This window comes from Berghia stephanieae, chromosome 1, assembly GCF_034508935.2.
Source record: "Berghia stephanieae isolate SIO BIC M18660-M18661 chromosome 1, UCSD_Bste_1.3, whole genome shotgun sequence".
NCBI classification, from domain to species: domain Eukaryota; kingdom Metazoa; phylum Mollusca; class Gastropoda; order Nudibranchia; family Aeolidiidae; genus Berghia; species Berghia stephanieae.
The window spans coordinates 136,318,886-136,332,992 of record NC_088360.1 but is presented as its reverse complement, the minus strand read 5'-3'; the positions used below and the strand labels follow the sequence as shown (position 1 = coordinate 136,332,992).

At 35.9% G+C, this 14,107-nt stretch overlaps 1 protein-coding gene across 1 annotated transcript in view; it reads right to left on the bottom strand.

Annotated features, from left to right (window-relative positions):
- LOC144963313 (putative ferric-chelate reductase 1) overlaps positions 1-14,107 on the bottom strand; it is a 62,194-nt gene that overhangs the window by 36,594 nt on the left and 11,493 nt on the right. Inside the window, exon 2 of the mRNA XM_078897229.1 lies at positions 538-774. Coding sequence (XP_078753355.1) covers positions 538-751 — 214 coding nt within the window. The 5' untranslated portion in view covers positions 752-774. The remainder of the gene's footprint in view (positions 1-537; positions 775-14,107) is intronic.

Genomic DNA, 14,107 nt, shown 5'->3' with positions numbered 1-14,107 from the left:
ATCTAGGAAAGTTTCAGGGTTTATGACTATATCCAACAAATATCTGATGATGCTCCCCCTATCTTCAACCAAGTCCCAATCCTTAACTCATTCAACCCTAACACCGACTATATCTGTAGTTTACCCGGGTTACTTTTACCCCATGCCTATTTAATACATTTTTTTCTGAGACAAATTATAGGCGTATCCAGTATCAAAGCTAATGTTTTTAGTTTTTACATGTTAATGGTAGCTGAATAAAACTATCTAAGTACATGCTCATTTTAAATACATTTTTTTCCAATTTTGAAAAGTAGCAAAACCTTCTGTTCGCCCTCTCTCTCTCTCTCTCTCTCTCTCTCTCTCTCTCTCTCTCTCTCTCTCTCTCTCTTCCCCCTCCCTTTCTCTCTCTATCTCTTCTAGTTCAGCAACATCACTTCCGTTTTATAAACACGCTGCGTTAGATGGGTATAATATTCCATACATTCCTTATGCTAGAGCCAATGGCGCCCAAGGAATACTTATGAACTTATTTATGGACTACAAACCAAAACTTACCCGATACTGGAGTGCCCGGGCTGTAGGAAGATGCGGTAAACGTCACAGAGAATTTGGGCGGAGTAGTTAAGGCCGTGACTCCGTGGGATGGTATCATTTCCTTACACGCAGGTTGGATATTCAGTCCTGAAGATCTGGCGTCGGCAGATTGGTAGTTTGACAAGGTCAAGGTCATGAGGATGACTGCCCCGAAATTTCTCCAAGAGAAGACCATTTTGTCGGCTCGGTGATCTTAATCTGTATTAGAAGGGAAACAAAGAACTCCCTAAAAACTTAGCCACCATAGAAGATTATCTTTAAAGTTTTAAAGAACTAGTCTACTTAAACACTTAAACACATAACACATACTAATCACTTAATTGATGTGCCCTGGGAAGACACGTATTTACATATTTAGCCAGAAAACGTCCTTCAAGTATCGATCGATTTAAATGACCCTCTCCTTGGCAAAACACCACAAACAGAGGCCCTAGCGAGTTCTTCCTTAAGTCTCAGGTTTAAGGGTTTTTGCCAAGATGAGGGTCATTTAAATCGATCGATATTTGAAGAGTTTTCTGGCCAAATTTTAAATATGGATTTTTTCGTATGAGTACGACAGTAAAGAACTCAAAGTTAATATCATCTACATTCTTCCTAATCTATTGTGTGACACAAGGGTCGCTTGTTTCCTTGAGTACTACTTACAACTCACTGGGCGCTACACAAACCAAAAAATGACGTCAAAAGATAAGTCCTGTTGGATACTAAAGTCAGGCTATAAGTTGATGATGGCTACGCTAACCCTCTAAGACTTATAGAAAGTTCGAAGATGACGTCACTCATGTCTTTCTTATTGTTTTTTGCCATCCGCGTTTATGAGTAATGCTCACTGAACTGTATTAACCCGACTATAAACGTTCATGGATACACACAGTTTTGTGTGTTGGTCCGTTATACTTCCGGATGGCAATGTTATGAGCTTCTAAGCCAAGCATATACAAGACGTCTATCTATTGTTTGACTCATTTTTCAGGTTTATGTAGCGTCTGGTGTGTTGTCGTAAGTAGAGCTCAAGGAAACAAGTTATTCCATTGGTTGAACTATTGAACACAACTCACGATTTGTTTTCTTTTCTGGCCAAAGACTCGTCTTTTTACGTCATTTTTTTTTGTTTGGTCAGTGCCAGCGGAGACATCGTTACGTTATAGCCTGACACTGAAATCCAAAAAGACTGGCATTTTGACGTTATTATTTGGTTTTTGCACCGCCTAGTGAGTTGGCGTTAGTAGAGCTCATGGAAACAAGTCATTTCATTGGTTGAACTATTGAATTTAACTCACGATTTGTTTTCTTTTGTGGCAAAAGACTGGCATTTTGACGTCATTTTTTGGTCAGTGTCAGGCTATAAGTTAACGATGGCTACGGTGCCAGGCTATGCGTTAACGAAGGCCACGATCAGACTTAGGCTACAATAGGGAAGAAAAATCGTGACACCAAACCTTCTACTCTTCCGGTCCCTAAATCCTTGGGAGTGTGTATGTAACCAGACCTTCGGAGGACGAATAATGAAAAGGTTACATAAAGGTGGCATGACTATTTCAGTAGCAGAATGTATAGGCAGATTCCTAGGATTATTAGGTAGTCATTCAGAGACATTCGGCCCATGGAGCCGGAGTTTATCCGAGATTCCTAGGATTACATAAAAGAGCGAGGATGGATGATCTCTATTGACGACCAGCATTTATTTAGACTAGAAAATAAGATGCCATCACTCTGAACCCAAATCAATTACACAAGTATTATATCCAGTCCTTCAGAAGAGTGGTTTAACACTTCTAATGAAATAGGAACCAGTTTTTGACATCACACTGTTCTTCCCTATTGGACTGAGTATCATTGACGATGCTCGGATAAAAAAAATACTTTTCAGATAAAAACACTGCCATTTTTAACGGTCTCATTATAAAAGGAAATAAGGTGACGTCACTCAGCTCTTTGTTACTATAATTTAGTTAAACGTTCTAAGTTAATCACAATCTATAAATGCTGAAGGCTACACAGAGTTTGTTGTGTTGGTGTGTAGAACTTGTCTTAGATATTTCAGTAAAATACTCATTTGTTGAATTAACGCATAAAACTGTGGGGAAACCCTTAACGTTTACACTCAAGCCGCGGTCTAAAACAAAATAATACATGTCTGCCCTCTACATTCAATGCTATGCTATGCGTTTCAGTAAAATACTCATTTGTTATGGCCACCAGCAGAAGAACCGTACCAACACACACACACACACACACACACACACATAAACAAACAAGAAAACACAAAAAGAAAAAAAACGAAAAAACTATGGGTAACCTTTAACGTTTAACGTCTGATATGTAGAAATACAATAGGAATAAGTCACCCAACCGGCGGTGTAAAACCAGTAACAAATGGATGAATCAGGTAAAAATACTCACTTGTTGTGCCCGCCAGAAGATGGACCGGGTAGTACCATGTCAACACACAAAACTATGGGTAACCGTTAACGTTTATAGATAGTATGCGCTTGGCTAAGAAGCTCATAACGTTGCCATCCGGAAGTATAACGGACCAACACACAAAACTGTGTGTATCCATGAAAGTTTATAGTCGGGTTAATACAGTTCAGTGAGTATTACTCATAAACGCGGATGACAAAAAACAATAACAAAGACCTGAGTGACGTCATCTTCGAACTATCTATTGTCAGACTTAGAGAATTCATTGAATACTGATCATCCAAGCAGCGGTGTAAAACCAATGACAAGTGGCTGAGTCACCCCGTCACCCTACATTCATTATATATACTACCGTTTTATTAAAGAACACAGTATGTGCTATTTGGTTTAACATTGCATATAGATAGTATGCGCTTGGCTAAGAAGCTCATAATATTGCCATCCGGAAGTATAACGGACCAACACACAAAACTGTGTGTATCCATGAACATTTATAGTCAGGTTAATACAGTTCAGTGAGCATTACTCATAAAGGCGGATGACAAAAAACAATAACAAAGACCTGAGTGACGTCATCTTCGAACTATCTATAGATAGAATGCGCTTGGCCAAGGAGTTCACAACATTGCCATCCGGAAGTATAATGGGCCAACACACAAACTCTGTGTAACCATGAACTTTTATAGTCTGGTTAATACAGTTTAGTGAGAACAACTCACAAACGCGGATGGCAAAAACAATAACAAAGGCCTGAGTGACGTCATCTTCGAACTATCTATAGATACTGTGTTTTAAAAAACAACGGCAGAAGAGATAGAATGCGCTTGGCTAAGAAGCTCACAGCATTGCCATCCGGAAATATAACGAACCAATACACAGAACCATGTGTAACCTTAAACGTTTATAGTCTGGTTAATACAGTTTATTGAGAATTACTCATAAACGCGGATGGCAAAAAAAAAAAAAAAAAAAAAAAAAAAAAAAAAAAAAAAAACAATAACAAAGTCGCAAGCGACGTCAACTTCGTTCTATCTATAAATGCTATGCTTTGCGTTTCAGTAAATTACTTGTTATGCCCACTTGCAGATGAACCTTACCAAAACAAACAACTACATATGGGTATCCTGTAATGTTTACGGTCTGACACAAGTCACCCAACCAGCGGTGTAAAACCATTAACAAATTGCTGAGTCACTCCATTCATTTTATAGAGAGAAAAAAGTTGACGTCACTCAGGTCATTTATTATCGTATTTTGCCATCCATATTTGTGAGTAATTCTCACTAAACTGTATTAGCCAGACTATAAAAGTTTATGGTTACACATAGTTTTGTGTGTAATTCTCAATAAAATGTATTAACCAGACTACAAACGTTTACGGTTACACATAGTTTTGTGTGTTGGTTCGTTATATTTCCGGATAGCAATGTTGTGAGTTTCTTTGCCAAGCGCACACTATCAATAGATAGAATGCGCTTGGCTAAGAAGCACACAACATTTCCATCCGGAAGTATGACGGACCGACACACAAAACTATGTGTAACCGTGAACTTTATTAGTCTGGTCAATACAGCTAAGTGAGAATTACTCATAAACTACGTGGATGACAAAATACAATATCAAAGACCCAAGTGACGTCAACTTCATTCTATCTATAAAGTAAACTGTATTAACCAGACTATAAAAGTTTATGGTTACACATAGTTTTGTGTGTAATTCTCAATAAAATGTATTAACCAGACTACAAACGTTTACGGTTACACATAGTTTTGTGTGTTGGTTCGTTATATTTCCGGATAGCAATGTTGTGAGTTTCTTTGCCAAGCGCACACTATCAATAGATAGAATGCGCTTGGCTAAGAAGCACACAACATTTCCATCCGGAAGTATGACGGACCAACACACAAAACTATGTGTAACCGTGAACTTTATTAGTCTGGTCAATACAGCTAAGTGAGAATTACTCATAAACTACGTGACAAAATACAATATCAAAGACCCAAGTGACGTCAACTTCATTCTATCTATAAAGAGCCAATGATGAGAAACAACCGGTTTCATCAGGGTATCCCAATAACCGTAATAAGTGCGACCTCTCCTTGTGTGAAACATAAAGTAGTCCTTCAGAGCCATTAGGCCCGTGGAGCCGGAGTTTATCCCGGTTTCTATAGCGTGAAACAAAAGACAATAACAATTACTTGCGACCCTTTGGATAGGATGCTAGTATATCGCAAACTACATTTCGCCAGATTCTAAAAGACCCAGTTACCCAATCACTGCTGGGTGGACAGTGGGGGGGGGGGGGGGGGGGGTGTATCAGGAAAAAATAAATCTCGAATGCACCCAGGATCGATCTCGGTCCCATTGATTGTGAGGCGAGTGCTCTACCAACTGAGCTATCGGGACCCACTTTCATTGTACAAGCATCTAGCATTCCTTAAGTTTACATTATATTATTGCACCCCTTGGAATGAAATGTGTAAATATAGATGTGTTTAAATCAACAAAGACACCAGATAGCTATGCACACAATAATTGCCTGTTTGGACAATAAAGATTATTATTATTATTATTATTATTATTATTATTATTATTATTATTATTATTATTATTATTATTATTATTATTATTATAAATTGACATGTAAGAAGCGTCAATGAAATCTATCTATTTGCTATTTCAAGCAATGTGTTTACATAAGCCATTGTCAAATAAATAGGGCAGAGAAGTCACGACCTTCCTCTTTTCCGGTTCAAAACTCATTGGAAGTGTGTAACCAGTCCTCCGGGCGATGCATAGACATGGATTGGATTACATATTGAATCATAAGGTGGGCATAACTATTTTTATAGAAGGAATACGCTTCAACAGTCGTAACATCACTTCCCTCGGGACGTAATGACGCATGGTAACTTAGTAACTGGCTCTAAACTATCGGAACAATGGCGGACGCCCATATGAAATATTTCTCCGACTAGCGTAAAAGCGTATCCAGAGGAAAGAAACAGTATAAATCTGATCATGTTTTGACTTTTACACATTCTGATCACAAGACATATGAAAAGTTCTAGCCAGCATGAAGAATAAAAAGAACCGATTTTCTTTGTTTAGAACCATGATGGCCGGCGTTGCTGGGCGACGTGACATCAGGCTATTGAATCCAATTACGGGTAGATTCTTAGGATAACGGAACGTAAAAGAGCGAGGATGGATCACATTTATTGACGATCAGCAATTATTTATGCTATGAAATTAGATGCCTTCAGTCGGAAAACCAGAAGATTAGTTGTACAATGTATGAATCCAGTCATCCGATAGACTGGCTTTACACTTCCAATCAGATTGGAACCAGTATAATTTTTACATCACACTTTTGTTTCCAATTGACGCTATGCAGGTAGGTAAAATACTCACAACATCCACCAGCCGGATATAACTTACCAACGCGTAATACTATGTGTAATCTCAAAGAAAAAGCTCAACGAATAAGACTCGGGCTATTTATAAATGTGTGTATGGGTGTGTATGTGGGTGTGTGAATGCATGTATGTGTGTGAGTCTGTGTATTTCCTCTCTCCATTGTAAATTGTGCAAACACACACACAAACACACATACACACACAGACACAAACACACAGACACAAACACACACCCACACACACATACATTCTCTCTCTCTCCTATCTTCTCTATCATCCATTTCATTTCGTTCCCTTCCCTCGAACTGCGGTCATTAATTTTTAAGTCTTAACGAATTCGAATAAGAAATTCATTCTCACAGTGACCTACTTGGCCTTGACCTTGCTTCTTAAATAAATGCTTATCTCTTATTCTGCCTTGCTAAGAAACCCCCTCCCCCCCCCCCCCCCCCAAAAAAAAACAAACAAACAAACAAAAAAAAAAAAAAAAAAAAATAAAACAAATAAAACACGTTTTTAAAATTTTGGCCAAAAAATTCGTCCTTCAAATTAAATATCGATCTTTAAAATGACCCTCATCTTGTCAAAAAACTCTTAAACCTGAGACTTCACGAATGTCCTGGGTTTGCGAATTTTTGACAAGATGAGGGCCATATTAATCGATTGGTATTGATTTGAAGGACGAGTTTTCTGGCCAAAATGCTTTAGATACGTGTTTTTAATTCAAAGGTAGGCAGTACGCATGTCGGGTAATTAATCTTTAAAAAATATGTTCGTGTTATTTAAGTGAAAATAACAGTACACAGTTGTAGATAAATAAAGGTGTCATTCGTCATGTAATGCTACTTTCCATGGAAGTTTGTTTATTATTATGGGATTTACAGCGCTTGCGACATTTTAAGATGCCAGAAAAAGGAATAAAATGGGGTAGAAAAAACAACTCTAGATTTACAAATAAAAGCATCCAAGAAAAGTAAGACAAAGGGGAATGGTCCAAATAGGGAACAAATGTAGATTCCAAGAGCACACTATCGGTTTGAAATCGCCTAAAAGTTTCATTATACACAAGCACAGGTCCCCACCAACCCCCCCCCCCCCCCCCCCCCCCCCCCCCCCCATAAAAAAAAAACAAAAAAAAACCCAACAAAAAACCAAAAAAAAAAACAAACAAAAAACAAACAAACATACAAAAAACCCCAACAAAACAGCACATAACAGAGAGATGAGTCATTCATAAAAATTATCATCTCACAAAATAATAAATATACATTTGACTGTTTCCCTCCCAGCCAAGTACTCCGGTCAGGGCCAGGACATTACCAAGACAAAGACAGAAAGCAAACTCGGAAAACAGACATATAGAGGGAATGAATGTACAAGAATTTACCTCCCATGGGAGGACAAAGAAAAAAAAAAAAAAAAAAACCCACCCAGGAAGGTATCGCCAATCCCCAAATCTACAAATTCGTAACGCAAAGGACGCAAATAGTGTCGAAAGCGCCGTTAAACACCTAAAAACAAACAAAAACAAAGGTGCTCAGGGCGCTATGGAGAAAAAAAAGGCCAAAATAAATATTAAAAAATAATAATAAAAATGACCCCCCCCCCCCCCCAGTTAAGTTACATTCAATAGTTAATCAATGCATAAATTAAAATATGCAACGGACTCAAAAGTTCTGTTTTCAAATTCTTAAAAGTAAATTTCAAATGAAGGGTCGGATCAAGTTTTAAAACTTATGCTATACCATAACCATACCGTTTCTCAGCTCTCTTTTAATCTGAGTTACTAAACCGTGAAGTCAGTGATTTCACAGCGGGTAAATCTTAATCTTGAATCTGATGTGCATTCCTTATTATTTTTCATTCTTTCAACACATCACTGAGAACTTTTCATCAAAATAAGTTTATTGCTTATATTTTTATTTTAGATAAGTATTATCAAATGATGATGAGAGAGAAATAGATAGATAGATAGATAGATAGAAAGATAGAGATAGATAAATAGAGATAGAGATAGATAGATAGATAGATAGATAGAGACCATGTTTTCAATCTTTACGGATATTTAACATAGACCGAAAAATTTTTTTTGTTTGTTGCTTTAGGTCTCTTCCAACACAATTGAGGTTATATGAGAGACACTGGTGCAGAAAGCTTTGTTGTTAAATTAGTTTGAAAATTTCATACGTTAATCAGCAGATCTCAAAGTTCATAAAGGTATTGGATGTAAGGATAGGAAGTTTCGTTCATGGATTTATATGCATACGAATCTTAAAATCAATTCGAAGCAAGGTAATGGGAATTGACTGAACAGCTACAAAAATTAAACGTGGGGATAATTTCCCATGCCCTTACAGAGAGAACGTCAACATTGCATTGCGCATGCGTCTCTTATCAACTGAGGAAATCGTTTGGTTAATGAGATATCACTCCTAATTATATTTGAGAAATCACGTTAATAGTGTTATCATATACAGTATCTCAGTGTTGTGGCTTGATGTTTTCATGAATTATTTGTTTTTGCGAGTTTTGTCCACTCGTAGAAACCATCGACCCTCCCCCCACCCTTCCAAAAAAGAGAGTTTTTAACATGTGCTCTCTCCTCTTAACCGTGTTTACTGTTTTAGGATTTTTTTTCTTCTTCTAATCATGGCACCACCATACGCCGTCAATACGCCACGCCGCTGCATATAGATATTTTTATAAAATAAAAATATAATCAATAAACCTACTTTGATGAACAGTTCACAGTGACGCACCAGTTAAATCGTTTCTCAGCTCTCTTTTAATCTGAGTTACTAAACCGTGAAGTCAGTGATTTCACAGCGGGTAAATCTTAATCTTGAATCTGATGTGCATTCCTTATTATTTTTCATTCTTTCAACACATCACTGAGAACTTTTCATCAAAATAAGTTTATTGCTTATATTTTTATTTTAGATAAGTATTATCAAATGATGATGAGAGAGAAATAGATAGATAGATAGATAGATAGAGATAGATAAATAGAGATAGAGATAGATAGATAGATAGATAGATAGAGAGAGAGAGAGAGAGAGAGATAGAGAGAGAGAGAGAGAGAGAGAGAGAGAGAGAGAGAGAGAGAGAGAGAGAGAGAGAGAGAGAGAGAGACCATGTTTTCAATCTTTACGGATATTTAACATAGACCGAAAAGAGCATTGATCTAGTTCAATATTTTATTAATTAAAACACGCTGATCTTTTCTCCACTGGGATAACATTAGGAGAGGGATTGGTTTGACCTTTTCCATAATGGGATAAAAACCAGCGTCTGTTTGTATGCAATCAACGTTCCTGATAAAATAAGTCTTTGTCAACATTTTCCATCTATCTTTGCATCCATTGATTGATTCGGAGATTTACTAGTTAAATGCCGCACTCTGGAAAAACACGTATTCAAAAATTTGGCCAGAAAACCCGTCCTTTAAATATGGATCGATTTAAATGACCCTCATCTTGGCAAAAACTCTAAAATCTGGGTCTTAAGAAAGACTTCGCGAAGTAGTCACCGGTTTGAGAGTTGTTTCTTTTTTTTTTTATCAAGATGCGTATAGTATAAATCGATCTATTTGAAGAACGAGTTTTCTGGCCAAATGTTTAAATACGAGTTTGTTTGTTTTCTCCAGTGACCTGGTGAAAGTGGGTAATGTTGATTCTATTTTCCACCTGAGTTGTAGTGACAAATAGAGACTAGTGTCAAATCGAATGAGGTTTAAGTGCTGGCAAAGTTTAATGATTGTACGGATTGGCGTGGATTTTGGCACTTGGTCATTTGATTAAAAAAAAAAAAACAAAAAAAAAAAAAAATAGATATAGATATAAGCATATAAAGAAGAAAAATTGCATGCCTTTTTTATTTTATATTCTAACGTTAAAGTAATTATGGTGATGATGATGATGATGATGATGATGATGATGATGATGATGATAATAATAATATTACCAACAACCCCCCCCAAAAAAAAATGATGATGATGATGATGATGATGATGATGATGATGATGATGATAATAATAATAATAATATTACCAACAACCCCCCCCCCCAAAAAAAAAATGATGATGATGATGATGATGATGATGATGATGATGATGATGATGATGATGATGATGATGATGATGATGATGATGATGATATCGATTCCTATTTCGTCATCTTTGAATAAAAGAAATATTCGATACTTCTTTTTCAAGAATCTGATTTTTAGTGAAACTTAACGATTTACAATCTGACGTCACGAATAATTAATTATTGTAAGCATGATATTATACGCGTTACTATTTAAGGGAGAGGGGTGGAATAAAGTCCATTACTGCAATGTAAAATCAAGGCTATAACTGCGCTCGGTTGTCAGACCTGTTTATAAGTACAGGTAGGCTCAACGGCATTGAGAACTAGTTGACATTTCAAACGAAGGCGTTTTTAATTAATTTATTGTAAACTGTCTGCTGACGTCTTCCCGCTCCCACCCAATGCACATGTTTGTGTCTTAATCAGATCGATTCAAAAACAGCCAAGAGAAAACGACATACAATAAATATTTCCTTTATACTTTACAATTCCGTACTCTGAATAAATTAAAAAAAGACCCCATGTATTAAAAATTTTGGCCAGGAAATTCAAATATCGATCGATTTAAATGACCCTCATCTTGGCCAAAAACTCTCAAACCTGGGACATCGCGAAGTCTTTCTTAAACTCCCAGGTTTGACAGTTTTTTTTTTTTTTTTTTTTTGCCAAGATGAGGGTTATTTAAATCGATCGATATTTGAACGACGAACTTTCTGGCCAAAATTCTAAATACGTGGTTTTTAAAAAATGTATTCAAAGTACGGGATTTTAGAGTACAAGCAAATATTTGCATGTTGTGTTCTCCAGGTTGCTTTTGATCCATCGAGACTATAGAATACGCGTCGATTACAATTTACGAATCCAAAACAAATTTTTTAAAATTTGTTTTTCATTTGCGACGTCTATGCTAAAAGCCGTCAAGGTATTGACACATGGAAATGGAATATGCTTGTTATATTTGGATAGTTTATTTGAAAACATTGATATTGAGAGAGAGAGAGAGAGAGAGAGAGAGAGAGAGAGAGAGAGAGAGAGAGAGAGAGAGAGAGAGAGAGAAAATAAGTAGGAGTGAAATATCTGTTCAATGTTATAGTTATCTATAACGTTATAACAAGTGTAACTAAATGACAAATTGCCATATTTATGGGCAATAAAGATCTATAATTATTATTATTATTATTATTATTATTATTATTATTATTATTATTATTATTATTATTATCATTATCATTATTATTATTATTATTATTATTATTATTATTATTATTATTATTATTATTATTATTATTATTATTATTATTATTATTATCATTATTATCATTATTATTATTTATTATTATTATTATTATTATTATTATTATTATTATTATTATCATTATTATTATTATTATTTTGCTTCTTCTTACTATTATATCACTATAATAATAATAAATATAATAAATATAATAAAAAAAAAATAAAATAAATAATAATAATAATAATAATAATAATAATAATAATAATAATAATAATAATAATAATGATAATAATAACAGAACAACAAGAATAATAATTTCAGAGTTAGCGAGGAGGCCTATTGATTTATTGTATATCAGTTATTGTATCGTTGTGAAAATACGACTCAGTAGTTTTTTTGCTCTAAATACTGCATTCACCGATGATGGCTTTTAGCAGAATTCTCTTGGCGAACCCCCTAAAACGCTTTATTAGGTTCAATGTTGTGCAGTGGTGCGTCAAAGTCATATAAATAACTTTAAAGAAAGTCTTAATTTTAATTTTAGTTCATCAAGTTAAAAGGCCCTTGCAACACTTATATTATTATATACACCTACTCTGGAAAACGACGTATTAAAAGTTTGGCCAGAAAACTTGCCCTTCAAATATCGATCGATTAAAATGATCTTCATCTTGGTAAACGCTCTCAAACCTGGGACTTCACGGACGACTTCGCGAGGTCCCAGGTTTGAAGGGTTTTGTGACACGATGAGTTATTTTAATCGATGGACATTTGAAGGACGAGAATTCTGACCAAAATATATGCCATTTCAGCGCTAAAGAAAAGAAGATATAGACAAACATGTTACGGTCTTCAATCAACATTAAACCCTCTCCTTACCACCTGAATCAAAATCGTCACATTTGTTACGACACAATATACATTTTTCTTATTCAGATTAATTCTGTACATCACAAACTGTGAAGAATGATCTTTGTTTAATTAATAATAACATACAGTTGTTTTGTAGAGAGCTTGATTGAGTTGAAAAAATACATTTTTCTGCTGGGTAAGCCTGCCATTTTGGGAAAATAGTGAAAATAATCGGTAAGGAACGAGTTAACCAGCTAAACGTATTCTGGAAAAACTCGTATTTTAACATTTTGGCCATAAAACTAGTCCTTCAAATATCGATCCATATAAAATGACCCTCATCTTGGCAAAAAACGTTCAAACCTGGGACTTCGCGAAGAACGGCAATTAACGGGTAAAGTCAGTCTAAAGAGTATACTTTCCTGATTTTGACCACTATCCACTAAAGACAGAATAAAGTTGACGTAACTCGGGTCTTTGTTGTTTTTTTTTTTTCCATCCACGCTCATGAGCAATTTCTCACTTAACTGGATTATCCAGACTATAAAAGGTTACACAGAGTTTTGTGACTTGGTCAGTTATAGATAGAATGAAGCTGACGTCACTCGGATCTTTGTTATTGCTTTTTGCCATCCGCGTTTATGAGTCATTCTCACTAAACTGTATTAACCTGACTATAAACGTTCAAGGTTACACATAGTTTTGTGTGTTGGTCCGTTATATTTCTGGATGGCAATGTTGTAAGTTTATTAGCCAAGCGCACGCTTTCTATATCCATTTTTTAAAAATTGAGCTTTTATATAGAGCAATATCCACTAAACGTGTTCAAAGCGCTTTACAGGGGGTCCCTGACTATCAGCAACACGTAACATGTAGAAGGAGACATGACGCCTGTTAGGCGATATTACAATTTTTCAGACATAGACAACGCTGTTAACGGCCAGGTACTCATTTTACACCTGAGTACGGTGAGAGAATGTGAGTAAAGTGCCTTTTCCAAGGACTCAACTATGCGCTCTAACCCATGACCTTCCGATCCGAAATCAAGTGTCATACTACTAGACCACATAGCCGCACATGACCTATCGACCAGGACAAAAACAACTCGATCTCGCCCAAAGACACAGTTACAATGACATTCATTACTACTAATATCAGCGTTCACGGATAACCCACTTAATTGCCGTGCTGTAGAAACACACGTATTAAAAAATTTGGCCAGAAAACTCGTCCTTCAACTATCGATTGATTTAAATGATCCTCATCTTGGCAAAAATTCTCAAACATGGGACTGAAGGGGGTCTCAGGTTTGAGAGTTTTTGCCAAGATGAGGGTCATTTAAATCGATCGTTATTCGCAGGACGAGTTTTCTGGCCAAATTTTTAAACACTTGTCTTTCCAGAGTACGACAGTTAACTGGCTGAACACCTTTTATATTACATTTTGGTGAAAATTTAACAAAAGTAGATTCATTCAGCAATTAATAAAAAATGAGTCACAACATGTCA